The sequence below is a fragment of the Oryzias latipes genome, chromosome 11 (genome assembly GCF_053564925.1).
Source record: "Oryzias latipes strain Hd-rR chromosome 11, Olatipes_Hd-rR_3.1".
Classification (NCBI taxonomy): Eukaryota; Metazoa; Chordata; class Actinopteri; order Beloniformes; family Adrianichthyidae; genus Oryzias; species Oryzias latipes.
This window is the reverse complement of record NC_136247.1, coordinates 22,604,935-22,632,500: the sequence shown is the minus strand read 5'-3', so window position 1 is coordinate 22,632,500 and position 27,566 is coordinate 22,604,935. Positions and strand designations below refer to the sequence as shown.

Genomic DNA, 27,566 nt, shown 5'->3' with positions numbered 1-27,566 from the left:
GCTGAACCACAGACTGCCATCTCTGAGCTGTTTTTTCTGCTGCTACTTATTGTCTTCTCTTCCTGCTGGAAGGCAGCAGCAGAATCAAGTAAGTCTGACTTGTTTAAAGCAGTTTTCTTTTTCTCCACACAGATCTTTGTCTGGATCAGCATCTCTACATCTGTGTGTAACCACCAGCACATGGGGGTTGTTAGAGCTGCTGGTGGGTTGTTAAAGGTTCACAGATCATCCATCTGGGGTTGGAGAGGAGGGGTAATGACTCAGCTTTTTGTTCTAGTGTTTCCAGCTATCCAGTCACGCTCGTTTGACGCCACACAACCCCCGTCTCTCTCCCAGCATGCCTCTGAAAAACATCAGGTAAACTTACCAACAAACCAAAAAACATAAATGAACCATTTCAGTACCAAATGTAGTCAAACATTGAATGGAAAAGTTGTATCGGAGAAGATGTGGTTGGATGAGATCCAAAAGATTTTCTCCTTCAAGAGTTTGTATTCACTGCGGCTTGCTATAAAGTCCACAGCTTTCTTTCAGGACACACCTCTGGGATGTTAGGAGCAAAGGAAAGAGCGGTTGAAAAAGAACTCCCAGAGAGGACCCCATTGCACTAGTTCTCTAGTGCATCTACTAAAATTGGAACGATACAGAGAAGATTAGCATGGCCCCTGCGCAAGGATGACACGCAAATTCGTGAAGCGTTCCTCATTTTCTCTTTTAAAAAACAATTTCACCCATGTCTGTGCCTTTATTTAGGAACAAAAAACCCTTAATGAGAGGAAAAGTCATTATACTGGTCTTTTTCTAATTTCTTATTCAGAAAAATTCATAGCAGACAAAAATAAATATGAAAATATAAAAAAGAAAAACCAAACAAATGAGATCAACAAACCAGAAACCAGGCAGAAGAAGTCTGACATGTTTTACTTGCAAACACTTGGATCACATCCTTGTGCTTATTTGGTTTTTAAAAGCTTTTTATTGGAGTCAGTTTGATTATATTTAGATTATTTGAAAAGCTGAAAATGTCCAAAATCTGTTAAAAGCCAAACCAAACAAGAAAACGATCCTGGTTCAATTTTAAAAACCGTTTTTGCTTTGAAATTTTGTTCTATTCCGTCGAAAAAACTGTCATCTTTTAAAAGTATTTTTTTTAATTCAAAAGAATTCTCATATTACACAAAAATAGAACAAAACGCTTAAATAAAAGTTTCTTTATAGAATTCATGGACTTTGAAAACTAGGGGTGTGCAGAAAAATCGATTTGGCGATATATCGCGATGTTCATTTGGCGATACTTGTATCGATTCCAAACGATATTTATCAAATCATTTATGGACGTCCTTCAGCGGCTGACTCTTGTTTTCCACTTAAACCCTTTTATGGTCTTTTATGGGTCCTTAATAAAGTCTAGGACCATTTGAGTTCTGACGGTTCTGTTGCTGGAAGCTGAACCACAGACTGCCATCTCTGAGCTGTTTTTTCTGCTGCTACTTGTTGTCTTCTCTTCCTGCTGGAAGGCAGCAGCAGAATCAAGTAAGTCTGACTTGTTTAAAGCAGTTTTCTTTTTCTCCACACAGATCTTTGTCTGGATCAGCATCTCTACATCTGTGTGTAACCACCAGCACATGGGGGTTGTTAGAGCTGCTGGTGGGTTGTTAAAGGTTCACAGATCATCCATCTGGGGTTGGAGAGGAGGGGTAATGACTCAGCTTTTTGTTCTAGTGTTTCCAGCTAGCCAGTCACGCTCGTTTGATGCCACACAACCCCCGTCTCTCTCCCAGCATGCCTCTGAAAAACATCAGGTAAACTTACCAACAAACCAAAAAACATAAATGAACCATTTCAGTACCAAATGTAGTCAAACATTGAATGGAAAAGTTGTATCTGAGAAGATGTAGTTGGATGAGATCCAAAAGATTTTCTCCTTCAAGAGTTTGTATTCACTGTGGCTTGCTATAAAGTCCACAGCTTTCTTTCAGGACACACCTCTGGGATGTTAGGAGCAAAGGAAAGAGCGGTTGAAAAAGAACTCCCAGAGAGGACCCCATTGCACTAGTTCTCTAGTGCATCTACTAAAATTGGAACGATACAGAGAAGATTAGCATGGCCCCTGCGCAAGGATGACACGCAAATTCGTGAAGCGTTCCTCATTTTCTCTTTTAAAAACCAATTTCACCCATGTCTGTGCCTTTATTTAGGAACAAAAAACCCTTAATGAGAGGAAAAGTCATTATACTGGTCTTTTTCTAATTTCTTATTCAGAAAAATTCATAGCAGACAAAAATAAATATGAAAATATAAAAAAGAAAAACCAAACAAATGAGATCAACAAACCAGAAACCAGGCAGAAGAAGTCTGACATGTTTTACTTGCAAACACTTGGATCACATCCTTGTGCTGATTTGGTTTTTAAAAGCTTTTTATTGGAGTCAGTTTGATTATATTTAGATTATTTGAGAAGCTGAAAATGTCCAAAATCTGTTAAAAGCCAAACCAAACAAGAAAACGATCCTGGTTCAATTTTAAAAACCGTTTTTGCTTTGAAATTTTGTTCTATTCCGTCGAAAAAACTGTCATCTTTTAAAAGTCTTTTTTTTAATTCAAAAGAATTCTCATATTACACAAAAATAGAACAAAACGCTTAAATAAAAGTTTCTTTATAGAATTCACGGACTTTGAAAACTAGGGGTGTGCAGAAAAATCGATTTGGCGATATATCGCGATGTTCATTTGGCGATACTTGTATCGATTCCAAACGATATTTATCAAATCATTTATGGACGTCCTTCAGCGGCTGACTCTTGTTTTCCACTTAAACCCTTTTATGGTCTTTTATGGGTCCTTAATAAAGTCTAGGACCATTTGAGTTCTGACGGTTCTGTTGCTGGAAGCTGAACCACAGACTGCCATCTCTGAGCAGTTTTTTCTGCTGCTACTTGTTGTCTTCTCTTCCTGCTGGAAGGCAGCAGCAGAATCAAGTAAGTCTGACTTGTTTAAAGCAGTTTTCTTTTTCTCCACACAGATCTTTGTCTGGATCAGCATCTCTACATCTGTGTGTAACCACCAGCACATGGGGGTTGTTAGAGCTGCTGGTGGGTTGTTAAAGGTTCACAGATCATCCATCTGGGGTTGGAGAGGAGGGGTAATGACTCAGCTTTTTGTTCTAGTGTTTCCAGCTAGCCAGTCACGCTCGTTTGACGCCACACAACCCCCGTCTCTCTCCAAGCATGCCTCTGAAAAACATCAGGTAAACTTACCAACAAACCAAAAAACATAAATGAACCATTTCAGTACCAAATGTAGTCAAACATTGAATGGAAAAGTTGTATCGGAGAAGATGTAGTTGGATGAGATCCAAAAGATTTTCTCCTTCAAGAGTTTGTATTCACTGTGGCTTGCTATAAAGTCCACAGCTTTCTTTCAGGACACCACTCTGGGATGTTAGGAGCAAAGGAAAGAGCGGTTGAAAAAGAACTCCCAGAGAGGACCCCATTGCACTAGTTCTCTAGTGCATCTACTAAAATTGGAACGATACAGAGAAGATTAGCAGGAATCAGGAATCAGGAAACTTTATTGTCATTTTATCATGATAAAACGAAATTAGGCTCTCTGGTCCCGGGCCAGCCGTTTACATTCAGACATAAATAATATATATCAATAATAATGTCAGTAAAATATCAGTCTGTTATGGTGTGGTTCCTGATGAGTATTGCACAGAAGTATTTTTCAAATTGCACAGTATTTTATGTTAAGTATTGCACAGCCCTGTGATATTGCACTTGGGAATTAGCTTGTTGTCCATAGAGGGGGGGGGGGTGCAGTGATCAACCGGAGTTAAGCAGTCTGACTGCTTCAGGAAAGAAACTGTTCCTCAGTCTGGTGGTCCTGCTCTTTATGCTCCTCAGTCTCCTGCCTGAGGGGAGCAGGGAGAACAGAGGGTGTGAGGGGTGGGTGGGGTCTTTCAGGATGCGAGAGGCCCGTTTCCTGCATCTGGTCGTATAGATGTCAGTGGTGGACGGCAGGCTGCAGCCCACAGTCCTCTGTGCAGCTTTGGTCACTCGTTGCAGAGCTTTCCTCTCTGCCGCAGAGCAGCTGCCGTGCCACACCGTGATGCAGGAGGTCATGACGCTCTCCACCACACACCTGTAGAAGGAGGTCAGGACTGGGATCCCCATCCCAGCTCGCTTGAGCCTCCTCAGGAAATAAAGGCGCTGGTGTGCCTTCTTGACCAGGCAGGAGGTGTTGGTGCTCCAGGTGAGGTCGCTGGAGATGTGCACGCCCAGATACCTGAAGCTGGAAACCACTTCCACCGCGTCCCCTCCGATGTGAATGGGGGGAGGGGGGCATCTGTCCTTCCTAAAATCCACGATCATCTCCTTGGTCTTCTTCCCATTGATGCAGAGGTTGTTGTCTCTGCACCAGCTCTCCAGATGTTCCACCTCCTGCCTGTAGTCAGACTCATCGTTGTTGGAGATGCGTCCAACCACAGCTGTGTCATCCGCAAACTTCACGATCAGACAGCTGGGGTGACTCGCTGTGCAGTCGTGCGTGAGCAGGGTGAACAGGAGGGGGCTCAGCACACAGCCCTGGGGGGAGCCCGTGCTGAGGGTGATCGGGGAGGAGGAGACGTTGCGGATTTTTACAGACTGCGGTCTGTCTGTCAGGAAGTCCAAGACCCAGTTGCACAGAGTGGGGCTCAGTCCAAGTGTGTGTAGTTTCTGGGTGAGGGTCTGCGGGATGATGGTGTTAAAAGCTGATGTGAAGTCCACGAAGAGCAGTCGAACGTACGCGTTCTTGTTCTCTAGGTGGGTGAGGGTTGTGTGGACCACAGAGGAGATGGCGTCCTCTGTGGATCGGTTTGACCTGTATGCGTATTGGTGCAGGTCCTTGGTGATGTCGATGGATTCTGTGATGCGGGTCATAACCAGTTTTTCGAAACATTTCATGACTATCGGTGTCAGGGCAACCGGCCGATAGTCATTCAGACCTGTCACTGTGGATGATTTGGGTATTGGAATGATGGTGGCGGTTTTCAGGCAGGTGGGGACCACTGCCTGCATCAGGGAGGTGTTGAAGATGTCTGTCAGCACCTCTGTGAGCTGGTGTGCACAGTCCTTCAGCACCCGTCCAGGGATGTTGTCGGGTCCAGCAGCTTTGTGAGGGTTGATCCTCTGGAGGGTCCTCCTCACCTCAGCGGGCGTCACACTGAAAGGCTCTTCGCCAGGTGGGATGGTGAGTTTGGTGCTGGGAGGGGCGGTGTTGGAGTCCTCAAAGCGGGAGTAGAAGAGGTTGAGTGCGTCTGGTAGAGAGGGGTCCTCAGGACATTGTGCATCTCTGGTGTTGTAATCTGTGATGCACTTAATGCCCTTCCACATACTCCGAGGGTCATTCGACGTAAAGTGTCCCTGAATCCACTGAGCATAGGCGGCCTTGGCCCTCCTCACCCCAGCATGCAGCTCCCTTCTTGCTGCTCTGAGTGCCACCTTGTCACCTGACTGGAACGCAGCATTCCTGTGTTTCAGCAGAGCCCGCACCTCTGCGTTCAGCCAGGGTTTCTGGTTGGGGTAGTCTGTTACAGTCCTGGTGCTGGTGACATCCTCCGTGCACTTACTGATGTACCCGAGGACTCCTGATGCATAATCCTCTAGGTCCACCTCCCCCTCATGCGAAGCTGCCTCCCTGAAGATCTGCCAGTCTGTGTGCTGGAAACAGTCTTGCAGAGCTGATGCAGCCTCACTAGGCCACACTGTGATGGTCCGCTGTGTTGGTGCTTGTCGTCTGAGGAGAGGGCGGTAAACAGGGGCCAGCATGATGGCTATGTGGTCTGAAAAACCCAAATGAGGATAGGGGACAGCTCTGTATGCGTCTTTTTTGTTGGTGTAGACACAGTCCAGAATATTATTTCCACGTGTTGGAAAGTTGATGTGCTGGTGGAACTTGGGCAGAGTGTCTGTCAGGTTTACATGGTTGAAGTCCCCTGCAATCACGTAAAAAGCCTCCGGGTGCTTGTGCTGGAGCGAGCTGATGTTATTGTGTAGCTCCGTTAGCGCTTCGTTAGCATTAGCATTAGCGTTAGCGCCCGGCGGGATGTAAACAGCCATGATAAACACCGCCGTAAACTCACGAGGCAGATAGTGTGGCCGGCATTTAACAGTCATATGCTCTATCGCCTCGGAGCAGTGGCTGTTCACCACTGTGCAGTTCGTACACCAGCCTTTGTGGATGTAGATACACAGTCCACCCCCGCGGGTTTTCCCCGACTGCTGGTTGCGGTCCGCCCGGAAAAGAAGCCGTCCGTCGAGCTGAAAGGCTGGGTCCATGGCCCCTGCGCAAGGATGACACGCAAATTCGTGAAGCGTTCCTCATTTTCTCTTTTAAAAACCAATTTCACCCATGTCTGTGCCTTTATTTAGGAACAAAAAACCCTTAATGAGAGGAAAAGTCATTATACTGGTCTTTTTCTAATTTCTTATTCAGAAAAATTCATAGCAGACAAAAATAAATATGAAAATATAAAAAAGAAAAACCAAACAAATGAGATCAACAAACCAGAAACCAGGCAGAAGAAGTCTGACATGTTTTACTTGCAAACACTTGGATCACATCCTTGTGCTGATTTGGTTTTTAAAAGCTTTTTATTGGAGTCAGTTTGATTATATTTAGATTATTTGAGAAGCTGAAAATGTCCAAAATCTGTTAAAAGCCAAACCAAACAAGAAAACGATCCTGGTTCAATTTTAAAAACCGTTTTTGCTTTGAAATTTTGTTCTATTCCGTCGAAAAAACTGTCATCTTTTAAAAGTCTTTTTTTTAATTCAAAAGAATTCTCATATTACACAAAAATAGAACAAAACGCTTAAATAAAAGTTTCTTTATAGAATTCACGGACTTTGAAAACTAGGGGTGTGCAGAAAAATCGATTTGGCGATATATCGCGATGTTCATTTGGCGATACTTGTATCGATTCCAAACGATATTTATCAAATCATTTATGGACGTCCTTCAGCGGCTGACTCTTGTTTTCCACTTAAACCCTTTTATGGTCTTTTATGGGTCCTTAATAAAGTCCAGGACCATTTGAGTTCTGACGGTTCTGTTGCTGGAAGCTGAACCACAGACTGCCATCTCTGAGCTGTTTTTTCTGCTGCTACTTGTTGTCTTCTCTTCCTGCTGGAAGGCAGCAGCAGAATCAAGTAAGTCTGACTTGTTTAAAGCAGTTTTCTTTTTCTCCACACAGATCTTTGTCTGGATCAGCATCTCTACATCTGTGTGTAACCACCAGCACATGGGGGTTGTTAGAGCTGCTGGTGGGTTGTTAAAGGTTCACAGATCATCCATCTGGGGTTGGAGAGGAGGGGTAATGACTCAGCTTTTTGTTCTAGTGTTTCCAGCTAGCCAGTCACGCTCGTTTGACGCCACACAACCCCCGTCTCTCTCCCAGCATGCCTCTGAAAAACATCAGGTAAACTTACCAACAAACCAAAAAACATAAATGAACCATTTCAGTACCAAATGTAGTCAAACATTGAATGGAAAAGTTGTATCGGAGAAGATGTAGTTGGATGAGATCCAAAAGATTTTCTCCTTCAAGAGTTTGTATTCACTGTGGCTTGCTATAAAGTCCACAGCTTTCTTTCAGGACACACCTCTGGGATGTTAGGAGCAAAGGAAAGAGCGGTTGAAAAAGAACTCCCAGAGAGGATCCCATTGCACTAGTTCTCTAGTGCATCTACTAAAATTGGAACGATACAGAGAAGATTAGCATGGCCCCTGCGCAAGGATGACACGCAAATTCGTGAAGCGTTCCTCATTTTCTCTTTTAAAAACCAATTTCACCCATGTCTGTGCCTTTATTTAGGAACAAAAAACCCTTAATGAGAGGAAAAGTCATTATACTGGTCTTTTTCTAATTTCTTATTCAGAAAAATTCATAGCAGACAAAAATAAATATGAAAATATAAAAAAGAAAAACCAAACAAATGAGATCAACAAACCAGAAACCAGGCAGAAGAAGTCTGACATGTTTTACTTGCAAACACTTGGATCACATCCTTGTGCTGATTTGGTTTTTAAAAGCTTTTTATTGGAGTCAGTTTGATTATATTTAGATTATTTGAGAAGCTGAAAATGTCCAAAATCTGTTAAAAGCCAAACCAAACAAGAAAACGATCCTGGTTCAATTTTAAAAACCGTTTTTGCTCTGAAATTTTGTTCTATTCCGTCGAAAAAACTGTCATCTTTTAAAAGTCTTTTTTTTAATTCAAAAGAATTCTCATATTACACAAAAATAGAACAAAACGCTTAAATAAAAGTTTCTTTATAGAATTCATGGACTTTGAAAACTAGGGGTGTGCAGAAAAAATCGATTTGGCGATATATCGCGATATTCATTTGGCGATACTTGTATCGATTCCAAACGATATTTATCAAATCATTTATGGACGTCCTTCAGCGGCTGACTCTTGTTTTCCACTTAAACCCTTTTATGGTCTTTTATGGGTCCTTAATAAAGTCTAGGACCATTTGAGTTCTGACGGTTCTGTTGCCAAGTACTTCTTTTGCCAAGTACTTTTGTTTTATTTGCAAGAATTCTCATTTTACACAAAAATAGAACAAAACACTTAAATAAAAGATGCTGTATAGAATTTATGGACTTTGAAAACTAGGGGTGTGCAGAAAAAGCGATTTGGCGATATATCGCGATATTCATTTGGCGATACTTGTATCGATCCCAAGTGATGTTTATTTAATAATTTATGGACGTCCTTCAGCGTCTGACTCTTGTTTTCCACTTAAACCCCTGACCGCTAGTTGGCAGCACCGCCCACTGAGCCACTTTGAGCAGCTCTACACCACACAAAACAACTCAGCCATGGGACAGATAGAGCTGTGTTAGGTAGTTTGTCCCTCACGGTGCACCATAGGCTAACATTCATGGCCACCACCTGTCTGTTCACCTGTCTAATGAAAAAGCATACCCTGCAATGATATTTCCCTCTGGTTTGCTACAGGGGTGATTTTGTATTGTGCAGACAATGGTTGTAACTTAACATTTCCTCTGAAAGAACTTCTCATCAACATTTTTTGAGTTTTTTACTTGTCTTTGCTTTGTTTACAGTGAACATCCAGTGTTCAGAAGAGCGTCCAATGGGACACTCCTAAAAGCCTCAAATCATCAAACTTGGCCTCCAAAAGGAGTCCCACAGTTCCAAAACCCCAGAGGAGGTGGAGAAGGAGGCACGGGCCCATGTCACCAGTGAGGGTGGGGAGATCGATACCCCACCCTGGTGCTGAGCCGGTGGAAGGTCCAGTTTGGTAAATACCAGGACAAGACCTTCCAATGGCTGCTGGAAAATGACGTGGGCTACACTATCAATCTGGTGTCCTCCCACCAGAAGGAGCGAGAGAGGACAGCGTCTCAGTCCCCACTGATGGTCAACAAGGTGATGTGTCTGAGGTTCATTTGTCTTAGTTCCAAGTGTGATGCTTTAACAGAACTTTTGGACCATCAGGACGGCCTCATCCGTTGCTCCTCAGCCTATCCTGACTTTGTGGAGGTGGTCAGGTTCCACCAGGCGTTTGAGGAGGCTCCGGTGAGGTCTCTTCAGTCTGGGTAGGAGGGACAGGCCCTTGTTGGCTTTGGGGACTTTAAGTTCGAGACGCTGCAGAACCTGTACGAGTCTGAGGACCCCAAAAAAGATCCGGTACTTAATCACAGAGGATCACATGTTGTAATCCAGTTTGTCATCATATGAACAGATGGGAAATTTTAGCTTTAACTGACAACTCTAGATTATGAGAACATGGAGAACAGCATTTTTTGATGTTGCACTTGTATCCCCACACTGTAGTTTCTACTTGTTTGGTTTTTTACCAGGTTTGTCAACTACTTGCGGAGGAAGGCTCCTGCTCCAGGAACTCAGATGGAGAACGCGTACGCTCCATCAAGGCCAGGGACAGACTCCTGCTGCTGCAACTACCACCTCTCCCAGCAGCAGCAGCAGCTCTGCATCAGGTTCATCAGGCCTGGCAGCCAAATCTGCACAGAGGTAGAATGTTTCAGTCTCAAACCTGTTCACTGCAGTGTGTCTGCTTGTGTTCTAATAAATTGACATTTAACTTCTTATTTTTTAGATTTACGTCCTTTGTCTCTGGTCGGCGTTCTCTGTCTGTGGTGGAAATGCAGGTGAAAGTAAAGCAGCTTGTGGGCAGACCTGCATTTCCAGGTACATTAGAAATGAACAGTCAGAGTAGAGTGTAGATCTCGTCATGTGATCAGTGATCTCATGTGGTATGGTGGTGTTTTCAGCCTCCTCTGCATCTGCTGCTTCATCCCAAACCTTCATGGAGCCTACGGATGAAGAGCTGGTCAGCGCTGTAGTTGACATAGAGTGTGACAGAACAGAACAGACACATTCAGAGGTCAGGTTGGACACGTTGATGTGTCAGCTGATGTTAACTGCTGTTTTTCTTCTATTTGAAAATAATTCTGTGATGGGAGATGAACTGGAAACAGAACAGTAAAGGCCCGTACACACCGGGACGAATTTCGCGCGCGATTTTCGCCGACATTTAACGCCTCGTGACTAAACAAAGGGCACCAACGAGAGTGTGCACACCGACGCGAAAAAAAGCCACGCGTCAAAGCGTCAAAAAAAAAAAAAAAAAGCCTCGGGTTGTTGTTGTTTTTTTGACGCGTCGCGTCAAAATCTATTCGACCAATGAGAATGGCGCTTCTGCACACATGTCTGGAGCTTCTGAAGTTACAGTAAAACACAACTTGGGGGCGCTCAAACACAAAACTGCCTTGCTGGGCACACATACCAGCGAAGAAGATAGACGCCGAGTTGCATCTACACAGCCGCAAAGAAATAATGACGGACATTCTGAAATATCCCCGATCCCCGAAGTTGGAGCACCTGGTGCTTGAAATATTCATGTTTTCTTTGTTTGATTCTGACAAGCTAGTAAATACTTGCTCTCTTCTTGTGAGGGAAAAGCGAGTTTAAGAAGCGTAAAGTTGCGCAGCGCCACCTTGTGTACAGGAGTATTTCTGTTTACATTAAGCCCCATCTAATGTCAGGGAATGAAATTGCATGTTCACTCGGCTCATCGTCAGCTCTAAATTCTGCGGTCTGGTGTATCTTTTCCAACTATCCCAGCATCCCGGTACCAGCGTCTCTTTGTCTTGTCCAGGTTCTCCTGCCGGCAAAAAAAGTGGGAGAGGGCTGTGCTCGAGCAGGAAGCTGGACTTCCTGCCGCTTCAGCCGTTTCCCTGCAGCCTCTCCCTGCAGCTAAAGGGCGGTCCTCGCTTCAGGTGGGACAGGGACAGCCCTACAACTACAAGCTGCCAGAGGAGAACATTCCTCTGCCAGCAACACCATCCGGGACTGAACCCCAGCTTGACCCTGAAGCTCCTCCTCCTCCATCACCACCTCCTCCTCCTTCTGAGCGTGTGCCCAGGACGACCGCCTTCAGAAGGAGGAAAGCGGAGGAAGCAGCAGCTCCGGGAAAAGGCCTTCCAACCAAAGTCCGCCGACAGGTTGTGCGGTACACCTGCAGAAAGTGTGGCCAGCCAAAAAGACTAGACACCGGCCACACACGCATTGCTGGGGTGTCTTACTGCGCAACCGTCGGTGGGAAAAGTGTGAAGGAATGGAGGGAAGGAACACTAAAGACTTTTAAAAATATATTTAGTTTTTCTACTTTTAATTAAAAATTAATATTTTTGTTGCAAAGGATCCCAGGACCACTAAAAACTATTTAAAGACATCAAGTTTTTCTACATTTGTTAAGTGAAAAATAAATATTTTTGTTGCAAAGCTTGTGTTCTGTTCTTTTATTTAAACATGTAGTAATTTGGGTAAAAATGAGCTTCCATGAAGGTTTGTCAAAACATAGTTTATTGAAACAGAACAGGATGGATTCTCAGATGGACCCCAGCTGCTTCCTTGGAGCCTCTTCCTGCAACTAAAGGGATCTCCTTGCTTGGTTCGGGTGGGACAGGGACAGCCCTTAGACAACAAGATGCCAGATGAGAAGATGCCTTCTCTCAAAAAACTTTGTATGCTTTTTCAAAGAATGCATCCCTTCAGACAGCTCCAGGTTGATGAATAAATCTGAAAAAAGAAGCACAGAACAACACAAATTGATCACACATTACTATGAGGCTCTGATTCTGTCTTTGCTCAGACAATGGCCCATTCTTCTCTTCTCTGTGGGGGGAAGAGGGGTGGATGGGGGCCTCTTGCTGCCGTGCACAAGGTCGTGAGTTCGAGCCCCGCCTTGGGCAAACACAACAAAAAAATAAAATTGTGTTACTTTACAGACACATCTGTAAAATAATCACAAAGGTGTTTGAAATTATTTCAGTGGGAACAAAAGTGTTATTGTGAGTATTAAAGGGACACATTATGGGACAGATGTTAAATTGAGCTGCTTTGTCCCAGTCCCAGGTACGGGGAGAACCCTGTCCGGTCGGCTGCTCGGCCCAGCAGAGATGTCACAGTCAGGGGAAGGAGGTGGAGCTTCAGGAACGAGAGGAACCTGTACTTGTGAGGCTGAAACGGAAGGAAGATATTTTGAAATTAAACAAAGAAACAAACCAAATAAGTGACTCAGGCGTGCTCAGCTAACTAAAAGTGAATGGGTGAAGTTTTAATGCAGAAGTGAGAAGAGGTTGATTCATGAATAGAACTAAATAAATAAATAAATAAAAGTTTCTTTATAAAATTCATGGACTTTGAAAACTAGGGGTGTGCAGAAAAATCAATTTGGCGATATATCACGATGTTCATTTGGCGATGCTTGTATCGATTCCAAACGATATTTCTTAAATCAATAATGGACGCCCTTCAGCGTCTGACTCTTGTTTTCCACGTAACCCTTGTGCTATCCTAGGCACTTTAACATTGGGAGTTGGGTCATCTAGACCCACTAGACAGTGCTCTGAACTTTTTTTTCTTCAATGATTTGTGATCTTCACTGGTGTCCATGGATTACGTGAAATCTTTCCACCTTAATCCACCTTTGTCATGGTAGGAAGAACACGTCAATGTAAGGGTGGGGTCATCTAAGATAGCACAAGGGTTAAACCCCTGACCGCTAGTCGGCAGCACCGCCCACTGAGCCTCTTTGAGCAGCTCTACACCACACAAAACAGCTCAGCCAGATTCAGCTTGTTTTGTTGTTATGAGACATGCACTACTTAGTTTTTACTCAGGATGGGTACTAAACCCAAACTCTGTGCCACGTTGCTGCCAGTATCCTATAAAAACGTTTGAAGTTCCCAGAGTGTGACTACACTGGCCACCCTGCTGTGGGAGACCACTGACAGACCTCTGATCTCCACCAGGGCCATGGCCCGCTTCAGGACATGTTGCTGCCAACTGGGCTGCAGTTCCATAGAAGATGTCTGGCCCAGAGATGATGGCGTCTTCAGCCTCCTCTAGAAGAGCAGTGACAGCAGCAGCTTCGTCCGGAGCGTCAGGGTCCACGCAGAAATCCTCAGGCCCCTCTGCTGGTAAGGACGCTCATGAGGACCTGACCATGCGCATTACCGATGTTAGTAACCCAGGCAGCAGAGTCAGCTCCTGCGAGCTTCTTTGTCATCTGAAAAGAGAAGTTCTTGTAACCCTTGTGCTATCCTAGGCACTTTAACATTGGGATTTGGGTCATCTAGACCCATTAGACAGTGCTCTGAACCTTTTTTCTTCAATGATCTTCACTGGTGTCCATGGATTACATGAAATCTTTCCACCTTTATCCACCTTTGTCATGGTAGGGAGAACACGTCAATGTAAGGGTGGGGTCATCTAAGATAGCACAAGGGTTAAGAACAGACTCAAACTTCTTTTTGAGAATACACAGGAGAAAAACATTCCCAAACATTTCCTTTGTCCCTTGGACAAAGGCTTCCTGCCGCTGTGCAGAAGCTCGCGAGCTCCAGCCCCGCCTCTGGCAATCACAACAAAAAACAGAAAGTTGTGTCACTTTACAGAAACATCTGTGAAATAATCCTAGAGGTGTTTGAAATGATTTCAGTGGGGGGAAAAAAGTGTCATTGTGAGTATTAAAGGGACACATGATGTAACTGATGGTGACAGGTGTTGGATTGAGCTGCTTTGGATGACCTAAGACAGAATCAGAGCCTCAAAGTGATGTGAAGCCTTTGTGTGAACAGTTTGTGATGTTTTCTGCTTCTTTTTCAGATTTATTTAACAACCTGAAGCTGTCTGAAGGGATGCGTTCTTTAAAAGTATAAGCTTTGAGAGAAGATGGAGCTACAATTCATCAGGAAGACTCTTTTAGTGTTAATCAGATGTTTTCATCTCTGCTGGTGTTTTGCTTCAGAAACATCATGTATAGTTTAGAAAGTGCAGCTCATCTGTCTAGATTTATTGCAAAGTTTTATGTTCAATCATCACATAAGTTAGAATGACCTCTGTAGAGTTTTTCTTCCCATCCTGTTTTGTTTCAATAAACTATGTTGTGACAAACCTTCATGGAAACTCAATTTTACTCAAATTACTACCCGTTTAAATAAACGAATAGAACACAAGCTTTGCAGCAACATTTTATTTCTTTTTCAATCCAAAAAATGTAAAATACGTATTTAAATAGTCTTTATTGGTCCTTGGATCTTTTCATTTCTTCCCTCCATTCCTCCACACTCTTCCCGTCTGCAGCTGCGCAGTCAGACATCCCAGAAATCCGTTTGTGGCCACACTTTCTGCAGGTGGTCTGCATAACCTGTCAGGGAACTTGCTCTGGTGCTGCAGCTGCTTCTGACGCTTTCCTCCTTCTAAAGGCGGTGGTCCTGGGCACACGCTTAGGAGGAGAAGGAGGTGATGATGGTGGTGGAGCTTCAGGATTCATATTTGGAATGTGTTGCTGGCAGAGGAATGTTCTCCTCTGGCATCTTGTAGTCGTAGGGCTGTCCCTGTCCCACCTGAAGCGAGGACAGCCCTTTAGCTGCAGGGAAACAATAGGAATGAGGACGGAGTCCAGCTTCCTGCTCCCACTTTTTCAACCTGACTGGAGAACCTGGAGACACAGAGGGGTTGGTACCAGGATGCTGGGATTTTAGGAAAAGATACAACATCAGACTGCAGAAGTTAGAGCTCTCACCACTGTCACAGGGTCCTCTGGTTCCGCTGAAACATCTGAAGTCCGGTCTGAGCCATCAGCCTGGAGTTCCACAAAACTGTTGGAGACTCTCCTTCCCAGAAAAAGAAGAGTTCTTCCTCCTTGTGGGTCTAAAAAGTCCTTCCAGAGGAAAGCATCATTGTTGGTCCACCATTCTTACTTTATAAACCTTTAAAAGTCGTGAAATGAGCCCTATAATCTTATTTGCAGCCTTATAATCGTTTTATAATCCGTGCATCAGCATATGTTCACATAACTTACCCAGAATGTGAACAACATACTTTTAAAAAACTAGCAGGAGAAAAACTAAGCAGAAAGCCACAGTTTTACAATCTATTAGCGCATCTTTTACTAAAAACACGCCACAGAAAAGGGAAGAGACTTTTCCATAAAAAAAATATCAATATCATTTCAGCAATTAAAACCGTCGATTTGTCGTTAAATAAAAGGAAAAACAGCACTTACGTCCGACCAGGAAGACGGCAGCCATGACAGTAAAGGCCGGGGGGCGGGATCGAGAAATTGGAACAAATCCGGCTCTCTGATTGGACGCCCAAATTTTGATACTTGAAATTGGAACAAATGCTGCCATTTGATTGGTTGGGAAATTGGAACAATCGGAACAAAAAAAAGTAGTGACAGAGAATAATGCTCATTCTTGTTTGTGGGGGGAAGAGGGCAGGAGGGGGGCCTCTTGCTGCCGTGCACAAGGTCGTGAGTTCGAGCCCCGCCTTGGGCAATCACAACAAAAATCATTACAATTGTGTCACTTTACATAAAAATCTGTAAAATAATCACAAAGATGTCTGAAATGATTTCAGTGAGAAAACGTGTCAATGTGTGAATTAAAGGGACACATGATGTAACTCTGATGGTGACAGGTGTTGGATTGAGCTGCTTTGTCTGACCTAAGACAGAATTGGAGCCTCACAGTGATGTGAAGCCTTTGTGTGAACAGTTTGTGTTGTTTGTGCTTCTTTTTCAGATTTATTCAGCAACCTGAAGCTGCCTGAAGGGATGAGAGAAGATGGAGCTACAATTCATCAGGAAGACTCTTTTTTTAGTGTCAATCAGATGTTTTCATCTCTGCTGGTGTTTTGCTTCAGAAACATCATTTATAGTTTGTAAATGCAGCTCATCTGTCTAGATTTATTGCAAAGTTTTTGTTTATTCATTACATAAGTTAGAATAACTTCTGTAGAGTTCTTCTTCACATCCTGTTCTGTTTCAATAAACTATGTTGTGACAAACCTTCATGGAAACTCATTTTTAGCCAAATTACTACCCGTTTAATAAAACTAAATAACACAAGCTTTGCAACAAAAAATATTTATTTGTGAAATAAAAAAATTTAGATATATTTTTGAAAGTCTTCATTGTTCCTGTTCCCATTTCATCTGTTCCCTCCGCTCCTCCACACTTTTCCCGCCGACAGTTACGCAGTACGACAGCCCAGACATGCGTGTGTGGCCAGTGTCTAGCCTTTTGGGCCTGCCACACTTTCTGCAAGTGTACTGCACAACCTGTCGGCGGACTTTTGTGGCTGGTGGAAGGCCTTCCTCTGGTGGTGCTTCTGCTGCTGCTGCTTGTGCCGCTTAGCCTGAGTCAGACGGCGGGCATCTCCGGGGTCCACCTCGAAGATGCAGTGAGACAGCTGCCTCATGAAGGCGGGATGGAGCTGGTGGCTCTCAGTGGTGACACCTGACGCAAAGCGGCGCATCAGGTACCAAGTGTCAAGTCGAACCACCAGCTGCCCCCACTCCTACAAGACAAACATTGAGAGACCTTTAGGACTGAACTGTGTCAGCAATAGTGCAAACATAGTGAATCTGAGTTTGTTCCGAAAACAAGGCAGATGTCTTGGACACGCCGTCTCTGCTGCAGCAGTCGTGATCCACGTAGATGAGCTGGGGGGGAGGACCTTGGCGAGTCGATACAGGACTAAACGACTGTCTTTTGTTCAGGTGGGACAACACTGCGCCTAGAAGATCCTGAAGTCAAAGAAGCGGCTCCTGCTATCATCATCAGAAGACGAAGAAAGCCGAAGCAGCAGCTTCTGTATTTTAGAGAGGGCCTCCATCATGGACACATTTTCCATCAGAAGGTGTGGCCACACATGCAATGCTGGTGTCTCCTATAATGTGCAGCTGTCAGTAGGAAACGTGTGGAGGAAGAATAGGAAATAAAAGGCAGAAAAAAGACTGAAAGGCCATAAAAGTTTATTTGATTGAAAAATAGATACAATTTAACAGACATTTTGTGTTCTGCAGTTTTTCTTGAAGCTGTAACGATTTGTGCAAAATCAACATTTTATGTAGGTTTGACACTAAATGTAGCTTATTGACACATTTTAAAGTCCAGGATGTGAGGAAGAAGAACTGTTCAAGATTCTAACTTTGAGAATAAATAAAAATAGAAACAGATTTTTAACAGACGCTGTACTTTGAAAGCTAATCCACAACATGATGGTTCTGAAGCAAAGAAAGAGTTCATCAATCATGTTCAAAGGTTGAACACAAAGCAGAAGCAGTGATGAAAAACTCTGGGAAAAGTGTGAAAAGATCTTCAGGACGAGTTGAAGCGCCACACTTTTTGTTCTAATGCTTAAGCTTCAAAAAACCTTGATCCAATTTAGTTTTAGCTGACGTTTATGTGTGATGAGAGAGTTCTGCCCTCTTTGGTGAACACATCTGTCCAGAACACGGAGAGTTCTGCAGCTGCAGCTTTGTTTTGTCGATGATTAAGTCTGAAAAAAAGCACAAAACAATTTGTTTACTCAGTACTTTCACATCTCTTTGTGCCAAATGATTCAATGCATCATCTCTCACCACCAAATCAGCCCAATTTCAAAGTATTTAGAGATGCAAATACTTTGCTAAATCTTTTAGATTTCTCCTGCATTTCTATGATTTGAACCTTTTCAGTCTGAGTGTACAAAGTGAGACATGAACTCATGAGCTTCTGCACGGGTCCAGAATCCACCACTCCACCTCTCCCATCCCTTCCCAAGACTGACGACCTGCCTCACCTTGGACCTTCTTCTCCCATGAAAGCTGGTGGGAGTCTTCCTCTTTCTTCATCCAAAGTCAGTCAGTGGGTCGTTCTGTGTTTTTCCAGGTTTCTGCTGGTGAACAATGACAGAGGTTAGATCTGCCGCAGAAACACCAGCAGGTTCATCATCACAGCATCATCGGAGAAATCTCCTCTCAGCTTCTTCACTCCTGGTACTTTGCTGGATCTCATTTCCATTTAAATCTCTGCACACATTTTAGTTTTCTGTGGAAACAATATTCCTATTATTAAAAATGTTCTGATTCAAAAGAAGTTTATTCTTGATATTTTCTTTTCAATTCTACTTTTATTGCAAATAAACGTTCCCTGTAAAAACAAAATCATCTCCGCCTGCAAACTTTGTATTAAATATGTTCTTTCCTTTTCCTTTTTCACTAAAACACACGTAACAACGTGAGTTCACTTCTTCACAAATACATTAATCTCTTTTAGACACTTGAAATAATGCAAACTATTTATTTGTCTTAAAATAATGGAAAACCGGCAGTTATTTGAAGGAATTGGAACGAATCCGGCTCTCTGATTGGACACAGCAAAGTTTGATACTAGAAATTGGAACAATTCTGGCCATTTGATTGATTGAGAAGTTGGAACACTCTGATCAGGCCCGTCGGAGGAAGACTTCCTCTCGCCGTGCAGAAGCTCCCGAGTTCGCGGCCCGCTGTGCGCGGTTGCAGCATAAAGATCCTCTGCTGCTGATTCTTCTAAAGAAACAAACAACTGGAAGGGATTCACTTCTTCTCTCAACAGAAAGAACCTGTAAATGGATGAAAACCATGAACGCGTGAGGTCATCGATTGATCGATTCACAGACATTCATTAAAGGTGGAAATCAATGTTTTTACTGTGTTTGTCTTTAAAAACCTCATTTCTTAGTTTATTGTTTTATTTATTTAAGTAATGATTTTATAGTGTGTGTGTGTGTGTGGGGGGGGTCCATTTATAGATAAACAAAATCCTACTTGTGCTTTCTTTATTGTTTTTTAAATTCCTAAACTTTTTCAAGAGAGATTTTCTTTTTCGGACGTTCCCTGAATGTCTCGGACTAGTCACCTGCTGGACTCCAGCGTGAAAGGTTCGGATCAGAACCGCTCTGGGTTCGGCTTGTGTGCTTCCTTGTCCTACTTCTCCCGAACAACCTGAGTCCAAACGACGGTGAGGAGCAGAATTCTGCTTTTTGAGCTTCACACATGCGACAATCATGAGAAGACGAGCAGCTCATACGTGGCGGTTCAGATCAAAGAAATTGTTCAAAACTTTTAGGGAAACGAAAGACGACGGGCGCCACGTTTGCTCAATTAGTTCGCTTTCTCCGGTGATTTAAGTCGATATTATTACGAGATTATAACTACTGTTTTGGTGAGATAACGGAATAGATGTGTAGCTCGTAATGTCGAAAACACAGTTTAATGATGTGTTAGTAGAAAACAGAAACAAATTTAATTGTTGCTAACGTTCAAAGCTCTAATCTAAATAAATGGCGGATTTGAATGTAGTTTCTTGCCCGCTAATTTCACCAAATTTCCATTCCGTTCCGGTAATTAATGTTAAACTGCTTATTTATTGCTGACTGTGGGTGTTTGTAGTCAATTTCTCTTTATTTGGACGGTCAGAAAGCGCTGCAGCGTGTAGAAAAAGTCCAGTTATTTGATTATTTGATCACCTTAGGACTACGGCAGTTGTCCTAGGGCGAGGTGATAAGGACACGTCTACAACTTGGGTGACTCCAACACGCAGGTTCGCTCTAAGAAAAGCAGTAATAAAGTAATAGTATGGATTTATATGGTGTTTATTTGAACAATATTGAGTACTGGTGTTGTAGAGGTTATTTATGGTGAGTTACTGAGAAACTGCTATTGTTTGTTTTGGGTGTTTTGGTGTACTTTATTGACGGTCCCTGCCTGCCTCTGTAGCTTCACATCGAAGTAAATTCAGGCTGTGAGTCGTTTTCTGCTTCACCACAGACAAAAATAAAAAGTTTATACTAGTCAATAGAACTATATCCAACGTAATGTTTGTGGATAAAGTTAGTATGAAAAAAACAAAACAGACTGGTGACCGGATGTGTCTGTGACACGAACACATTCTCAACTTCTATTTCCAGCTCATCTTATATGTTTAATGAGCAAATGAAGTTATTTGCCTTTATAGTTCTTGAAATATTGGAACAAAATTCCACAAAATAAATATAATGAAGATCCACCGTTTCTTTATTTTAGTTGAATGGAACGCTTCCATGTAATGAATCGCACTTTCTCTCCAGGTGGAGCGGTAAAACAGCGACACCATGTGGCAGATCTACAGCAGGTATTTTCTGCATTAAACATGACTGTATCGTTGTGTTTAAAAACAGGAATTTTGAAGTAGAATTTTACCGCACAGATACTCACAATGTATTTGAAGAATTTCAGAGGCAGCATATTGCAGAAAAAGCAGGAAATGGTCAGAATTTAGTTCAATCAGGAGCCAACAGGCTCTCAACAAGGAAGCAAGCCACTCAGGATCGTCTCCGCAGTAATGAAAGTGTATAATCCTGGTCTTTGATGGGTTCTTCTTATTGAATTTAGGTCCATGTGAGTTCTGTTCGTCCTGTTGCTGGAAGCAGAAGCACAGACTCTCGTCTCTGAGCTGATCTTTCTGCAGCGAGTCGTCGCTTTGGCTTCCTGCTTGAAGGCAGCAGCAGAATGACGTCAGTCTGACGCGATCAGACCAGTTTTCTCTTTCTCCACACAGATCCTTGTCTGAAAGAGTCTCCACCCCTGTGTGTGTAACCATCAGCACATGGGGGTTGGTTGGAGCTGCGGTGGGGGTTGGTAAAGGTCCTCCTGGAGGGGTGTTGACTCGACCTTTTGTTCTGGCGCTTCCGGGAAACCAGTCGCACTCGTCTGACGTGACAAAACCCCCCTTCTTTTCCCAGAATCCTTCCAAGAAGTCTCTCACAAAGTCAGAAAAAATGTAATTTTAATCTGATTTAAGCATTTAAGTCAAACTTTGAATGGAGATGGTGAACCTGAGACGATCCTGTGTCATGGGAGAAACAGAGGATCTTTTTTGGTGTTTTGTCTTAATTGTGGTTCCCTTTAAAGTCCACTGTGTTCCCTCAGATCACACCTCATGCTTGAGAAGAGTAGCAGAGGGGAGGGTTTAAAAAGCACTCCGAGACATTGGCTCATTGCACTAGTTCTCTAGTGCATATACTAAAATTGGAACGATACAGAGAAGATTAGCATGGCCCCTGCGCAAGGATGACACGCAAATTCGTGAAGCGTTCCTCATTTTCTCTTTTAAAAAACAATTTCACCTAACTTTGTGTCATTGTTTTAATAAAAATAGCCCTTAATATGAACCATCCAGCTAATATATGACAATTTTTAATAGAGTTCATAGCAAAAGTTTCAGGAAAACTCACAGCAGACAAAATTATAGATGTAAATTAAAGCCGTACGTGGCATTGTAGGCGCTACCCGCTTCTACACACCACCTCCGCTATCGCTGCCCACCTCTATGCAGCTCAGCCGCCCTCACCACCCAAAAAATGCATATACTAACCATCCTAACTATGGTAGTTATGCTAAAATGGCTAAAAGTGCTAGCTTAGCGATCAGCATCATCAGCGTACTCAGAAAAAACACATTGCTTAAGACTCTAAATATGCTAACACTGCTAGATATGCTATTTTGGCTAGAATTGCTAGCATTGCGATCAGCATCATCAACTCACTCAGAAAAACACATTGCTTAAGATGCTAATTATGCTAACAATGAAAGTTATGCTAGTATGGCTAAAAGTGTTAGCTTAGCGATCAGCATCATCAACTTACTCAGAAAAACACATTGCTCCATTAGTAAGAGCTACATATCATACGTTGATAAAAAATCCACTTTTATTTTAAATGGCGGCTTTTCTGTTGATTTTATCTCCATAGCAACCATTTTATGTTTTGGTTGCCAGCGGATAACGAGCAGATCAATGTCAGTTTCAGACGAATCAGAAAAAGTAAACTTAAGGATGTCCATAGCAACAGATGTTTTTTGCTAACCGCGCCCACATTCCTTATATGGCCATATCCAGTGTTCTTCATTATGTTCACTTCCAGCCAAGGATGCATGCATTCAAATTTCACAGCATTCCATTGAAAAACATAAGAGTTATAACAGTGCGCCACATTGGCTAGCTTGCCACGCGGACACCGGTCAAAATCTACAACTTGTAATTTCAACATTTTTTCCACAGTAGCTTGACAATGATACCCAAGAAGTTACGAGACGATCGCTAAAAATTTGTCAAATTTGGTACTGGAGGAAATTTTGGTCCTAAAGTGCTTTTTTTTTGAAAATTCAAGATGGCGGTCTCTTCCCAAGGTCAAAGGGCGACATCATTAATAGCGGCGTTTCCGCTGACTATGAAATTGCGCTAATAGAATTTGCAACAGTAAATTCACCTAATAGAAAAACGACAATTTTGAAAAAACATCTCTGTAAAATAATCACAAAGGTGTCTGAAATGATTTCATTGAGAAAAAGTGTCATTGTGTATTAATCCTTGTGCTATCCTAGGTACTTTAACACTGGGAGTTGGGTCATATAGACCCACTAGACAGTGCTCTGAACTTTTTTTCTTCAATGATTTGTGAACCTCACTGGTGTCCATGAAATCTTTCCACCTTTATCCACCTTTGTCATGGTAGGGAGAACACGTCAATGTAAGGGTGGGGTCATCTAAGATAGCACAAGGGTTACAGTGGCATGACTTTCTCATTCTTTGAGCTATCTGGATGATCTTTATGTCTTCGGAAAGCTCTCTTTAAGCCCTTTCAATGACATAAGGATCAGATAGATCCAGTTAAATTTGAAATTTTAGGTACGTCTCTACATAAACAACCTTGATTGATCTAACTGTGATTACCAAGTTTTCTATCCGCAAAACAAAGGCGATCAGCAAGACGTAAAAACATTGAGAACTTGCATCATTGTAGGTCTATTAAGCTATTTTGTTTATTTCTGTGTTCAGAAATGGAAGCTCTATCATTTGTGGTCACCAACTTTTATCTATTTACCTTGGAAAATGGTGGCTTGTGGTCCCTACCTGAAGAATATTACTTAGGAGAAAATATATCAAAACGTGTGTTTCCGCGCTTATGTCTGCACTGGAAACGTCCAACCATGCAGAAAAAAAGGACGGCCAACACACAATCAGCAATAACTTATACTATTTTCTAAGTAAAACATTTGCTATTACCTCGTGATGTCGACGTAGTTACTCGTTAACACGAGGAAAAGATATTAGCAAACATGGCGGCCGTCGTCTTGGTTTATACTGAAAATATTTTCACAATTTCTTTGATCTTAACTAGTCGGAGACTAGTCACCTGCTGCATGCCCTGTAAAACTGTGCTGTTTTCAAATTCTTTAGCTTCTTATCAGCTCAGCACAGGGTGGCGCTAACATGAAGTCAAATGGAACTCAAGTCAACTTACTGTCACATTTCCTTTCTTCCTTATTATTGTTATTACTTATTTCGAAAGGACATTGACATAATTTTGGCACTTTTTACAGATCCAAATTTATTGGGTTATTACAATGTATAATGATTTGGAATGAATGGGGTTAAAACAGTGCATTTTAAACTTGTTTTTTACCCCAGAGACAGCTTCAACTGTGAGCTGCTTCTTTGTCAATACCATAACAGAACACAAAGGACAGTGTGCAATTAATTCAAATCATTCTGCGGAGGAAGTTTCATCACTGGCTTTAATTTAATTTCACAAATCCTCCCACATGTGGTTTTAAACGTTTTACACAAATTAGTGCTACTTTTTTAAAAAAAACAAAACAAGCTTTTCATCAAAATATTTATCTGTAACTTTTATTATTTTAGCAATGTGTGCATGGCCAGTTTCTAGCATTTCAGGCTGTCCACACTTACAGCAGGTGTACTGCACCACCTGTCGGTGGACTTTTGTCCCTGCTGGAAGCCCCTGCTCAGGTGCAGCAGCTGCTGCTTCAGCTGCTTTCCTTCTTCTAGAAGCGGTGGACCTGAGCACAGGCTCAGTAGTAGGAGGTGGGGCTTCAGAGTTTAGGATGAGCAGCTGGGATGCAGCAACGCATTTGATCGGGAATAAATTGATAATCTTTAATACTGTTTTATTTTCCCTGTAATTCTGGTGTCTCCCCAGCTGGTACAAAACAAGTACATTGACCTTTGTTTAGGTGCAGAAATTTAGTCTGCATTCATGTAGTGTTGGAAGATTTGTTGTTTTTCTGATGTTCATGTGAGTTTTCCGATCATTCCAACATGACTTGAATACAGCATTTCTCTAATTGTGTTTTTTCCCTTAGGGACATCAACCCATTGGTGCAATTTCGACTAAAATCAGAACAAAAATCACAACTTTTAAAATAAAAACTCCAAAATGTTCTATTTTAAAGTATATATACATTTTCAATTAGAATTAACACGTTTTCATCTAGATTAAGTGTTTTTTCTTTTTTATGAGGTGGATTACCAGAACACTCCAGGTATGGGATCCTGCTCTATTTGAAGAAAGGTTTCAAATTTTAGAATGCTTTGTGTCCCGAAAGTCCAGAAGTTTTCCCTCCCCTGATCTAGTTGGATAATCTAGGATGCACTATTAGGGTAGTTGTGATTATAGCATTATGTGGTGTCTCTAAATTGCCCCTAGGTGTGAAGGCTTAAAATAAGTAATTTATTTGAAGTATTTTAATAATTTATATTACTGACCTTGCATCAGAATAAACTTTATTAAGAACTAAATGCAATGTAATAGACCCTGTGTTTTTTTCACTAAACTTTATTGCACATTTTTCAATCTACAGAAATTCACATTCAGTGACACAATAAAGAAACAATTGCAAATATCATAAACACATATAAAAACCAAACAACAATAGTAATTGGCCCTGTTTGTGTCTGTGACAATGAGCCAACGCACATTTCCTGTTTTAACATTCTATGCCATCATTGGTTCAGTCAATATAGTGGATCGACTTCTAGCCAATCATAACCCCCGTTATTTTAAGGTGACTGACTGTACAGCGCATGCGCAAGTTGCAAGCCAGTGAGACATGAGAAAAGCTAAGAGTTGTGGAAGCTAACGGTAAAAAAAACAATCGTAACTATTGTTATTCTGCTTGCTGTAAAATATTTTCTTTGGGGTTATTGATTCTATTTTTCCCACCCTGTTTGTTGTGGGACGATAACCTTTTGTTTGCTAAACGCCCCGTTTGTGTTGGTGTGGGCAGCTCTCTTGTTAGCAACACCATGCTTGTTCCGTTCAAACGATAGATGAGGCATTTTATTTCTTTTTTCGTTCTTTACAGGTGAAAATGGACGCACAGAAAGATTTGCAGCCGCCCAAGCAGCAGCCTATGATCTACATTTGTGGAGGTATGATGGCACTGTTTATGCAGTTAGCATAGCAATAGTAATTTCATCATCATGATGTTTTCCCATTTCCCTACACTACAATAATTACATTGAACGCTTTGATTTATTTATTTAAAAATTTTCAGGATTAAAGAGGTTGAACGAACTTTATAAAATATAGTACAGTTTTAAATAAAAAGAATGATTTAGAAAAAGGAAAACCTGTTTTCTACATTTTAGTAAAAGCACAGTCCTTTCACAATATTATTAAAGTTTTGCTAAATTAAATTTCCTCATGATGTGATCTGAAAATAGGATTATATAAATGTTTTTGCTGAATTGTGTGAAACTGTTAGCAAAATGTCTTCGCCAGAAACCAAAAGCAAACAAGCCTCAGAGATCCAACTTTTTTAACCGAACAGTTGGCATTAAATGTAGGATGCAGCTACTTTTTAAGCATCTGATAGTAGAAAGAAAAGATAGAAAGAAAGTTTTAAAAACAGACTCCATTTTTTAATTGACTCACACCCATTAAGTTGGAAATATTTGGGGCTCACTGCATCTTTTGCCAGTAGGACTGTAAAATTGATTCTTCAAACGGGGCTCTAAGTCATCCCAAAGGCCCTAAAAATGTCTAAATGACAATATTTGTGTTTATTATTACTGTTATACGTGTTGCTTCTCTCGGGCCTCTCTGAATTACATGTACCAACAGTTTTACTTTTTTCCTTTCAGAATGTCACACTGAAAATGAAATCAAGGCTCGAGACCCCATCAGGTGCAGAGAGTGTGGCTACAGGATCATGTACAAGAAGAGAACAAAGAGATGTATCCTTGTTTTTGGTCATAGTGTGGGTTTGGAAAATAAACAACTCTTTATTTCCACCAAAGATTATTAATTTAAATAAAATTCCTCAAATGTTTGAACTTTTCCTTGACTTTTTCCCCCCAGTGGTTGTTTTTGATGCCCGGTGAACAGGATGAATGAAGCAGATTTAACTTTTCTTTGGTTCAGTATTTAGTGTGTGAAATTGTAAATAAAAGGACACTTAAGCCTGACTTTTGATTTGTTTCTCATTTATTTTAGTATTCTCTTGTTTTATATTGTTTTCCATCCATCAAAAAAATTATTACATATTTGTAATCAAATTACAGATATATTTTTACAAGTCATGGGTAATAAACTGCAATAGAATCACAAACGAAATACAAGAATGTTTTTTTTAATGCACTGTACTTTTACTTTAGTGAGAGTGTAATAGAAAACAAAAATACTCTTAGTGGACACTGGTTGTGTTGGTCTAGATTTGTTTTTCATTTACTTTAAATTAGAGGATTTATTATTACCAACATTCTGATCAGTGTAATAAAAGATGATTTTATACACCAGCTGGTTGCAGCACAAGAATTATTGTTGAGGACTGTAGCTTCTCCCAAAATTTCAGTTAAGTGGTTGTGGAAGGTAGTTTCAAAATGTAACACTTTACAGATTACTAGTTAGTTTATAACTGCTAACAGCTTTTTTTGGTAGTGTAAAAATGCTCATTTTTGTTTGACAGTACTTTATTTAAGCTCAGAGACCATTCAATTTTTTTCTTTTTTTATGTTAGACCATTTTCTTTGAAATTTAGATGGTTAAAACAGAAAAACGACACAAAAAGTGAGCGCTATCACTGCAGCCTGTGCTCTCAGCACAACTGAAGGACCAACCATAGCTTCAGCCAGTTTAATCCATGAAAAGAAACATGTAGGCTAAACAGATAGCAGTCAAAATGACAAAAGAACAGGCTTTGTGGTGATGGTGAGATCATTTCTTTATCATGAGAAAACAAGTTAAAGACAAAATAAAGAAAAGTAGGGTGAGCCGATTTTGGCTTTCACACAAAATAAAAGAAGTTATTTAAAACAGTTCATTGTATATATATACTTGTAAAAAAATAATTATCAAAATGTACAGAACA

The 27,566-nt window shown here is 41.6% G+C and overlaps 2 protein-coding genes, 1 long non-coding RNA gene, 4 other non-coding genes and 1 pseudogene across 17 annotated transcripts in view; 7 read left to right on the top strand and 1 right to left on the bottom strand.

Moving 5' to 3' along the window:
* LOC111946282 (uncharacterized) overlaps positions 1–11,822 on the top strand; it is an 18,980-nt gene extending 7,158 nt beyond the window's left edge. The window contains exons 7-21 of one of the 7 annotated variants that reach the window (XR_013658913.1): positions 133–202; positions 278–357; positions 1,578–1,647; positions 1,723–1,802; positions 3,023–3,092; positions 3,168–3,247; positions 7,238–7,307; positions 7,383–7,462; positions 9,119–9,315; positions 9,396–9,443; positions 9,513–9,704; positions 9,878–10,049; positions 10,135–10,226; positions 10,310–10,422; positions 11,197–11,822. Coding sequence is in view for 4 of the 7 variants with exons in the window: in XM_078955012.1 (XP_078811138.1) it covers positions 133–202; positions 278–357; positions 1,578–1,647; positions 1,723–1,802; positions 3,023–3,092; positions 3,168–3,247; positions 7,238–7,307; positions 7,383–7,462; positions 7,622–7,660 (639 nt within the window). In the remaining 3 variants the exon portion in view is untranslated. Of the gene's footprint in view, positions 1–132; positions 203–277; positions 358–1,577; positions 1,648–1,722; positions 1,803–3,022; positions 3,093–3,167; positions 3,248–7,237; positions 7,358–7,382; positions 7,463–7,621; positions 8,191–9,118; positions 9,444–9,512; positions 9,705–9,877; positions 10,050–10,134; positions 10,227–10,309; positions 10,423–11,196 lie in introns of those variants that run through there. The other 6 variants (XR_013658912.1, XR_013658911.1, XM_078955013.1 and 3 more) reach the window with 6 other exon arrangements.
* LOC111948259 (U6 spliceosomal RNA) lies at positions 605–710 on the top strand. Its single transcript, XR_002874216.1, has one exon. It is a non-coding gene; the product is annotated as a U6 spliceosomal RNA (small nuclear RNA).
* Positions 2,050–2,155, top strand: LOC111948260 (U6 spliceosomal RNA). Its single transcript, XR_002874217.1, has one exon. It is a non-coding gene; the product is annotated as a U6 spliceosomal RNA (small nuclear RNA).
* On the top strand, positions 3,495–3,582 carry LOC111948263 (U6 spliceosomal RNA; annotated as a pseudogene).
* LOC111948261 (U6 spliceosomal RNA) lies at positions 7,710–7,815 on the top strand. Its single transcript, XR_002874218.1, has one exon. It is a non-coding gene; the product is annotated as a U6 spliceosomal RNA (small nuclear RNA).
* Positions 11,823–11,853: 31 nt separating the features above from the next.
* Positions 11,854–20,816, bottom strand: LOC101167053 (uncharacterized). Of its 2 annotated transcripts, none has more exons than XR_002874086.2 (6): positions 20,610–20,816; positions 18,176–18,271; positions 15,613–17,893; positions 15,130–15,267; positions 13,705–15,045; positions 11,854–13,611 (listed from the first exon to the last, which is right to left on the bottom strand). It is a non-coding gene; the product is annotated as an uncharacterized LOC101167053 (long non-coding RNA). The 2 variants fall into 2 exon arrangements; XR_002874085.2 differs by having other exon boundaries at positions 11,871–13,611; positions 18,176–18,976; positions 20,610–20,748.
* Positions 19,007–26,664, top strand: polr2k (RNA polymerase II, I and III subunit K). 4 transcript variants are annotated; one of them, XM_011480769.4, is made up of 5 exons: positions 19,007–19,374; positions 20,483–20,526; positions 25,560–25,626; positions 26,341–26,433; positions 26,558–26,664. In XM_011480769.4, exons 3-5 carry the CDS (start codon positions 25,566–25,568, stop codon positions 26,578–26,580), a joined length of 177 nt encoding a protein of 58 aa, XP_011479071.1. In that variant the 5' UTR covers positions 19,007–19,374; positions 20,483–20,526; positions 25,560–25,565; the 3' UTR covers positions 26,581–26,664. The 4 variants fall into 4 exon arrangements, with proteins under 4 accessions (XP_011479071.1, XP_078811144.1, XP_078811145.1 ...); XM_078955018.1 differs by lacking the exon at positions 19,007–19,374 and having other exon boundaries at positions 20,465–20,526; XM_078955019.1 differs by lacking the exons at positions 19,007–19,374; positions 20,483–20,526 and adding an exon at positions 21,036–21,174.
* Positions 21,394–21,499, top strand: LOC111948278 (U6 spliceosomal RNA). Its single transcript, XR_002874234.1, has one exon. It is a non-coding gene; the product is annotated as a U6 spliceosomal RNA (small nuclear RNA).
* Positions 26,665–27,566: the final 902 nt, after the last annotated feature.

Excerpts from the sequence above, each read along its gene's own strand:
- polr2k (XM_011480769.4), top strand. The coding sequence starts at position 25,566 with ATGGACGCACAGAAAGATTTGCAGCCGCCCAAGCAGCAGCCTATGATC. Across the intron at positions 25,627-26,340 it reads TATGATCTACATTTGTGGAG|AATGTCACACTGAAAATGAA; the intron begins GTATGATGGCAC and ends TTTTCCTTTCAG. Across the intron at positions 26,434-26,557 it reads CAAGAAGAGAACAAAGAGAT|TGGTTGTTTTTGATGCCCGG; the intron begins GTATCCTTGTTT and ends TTTTCCCCCCAG.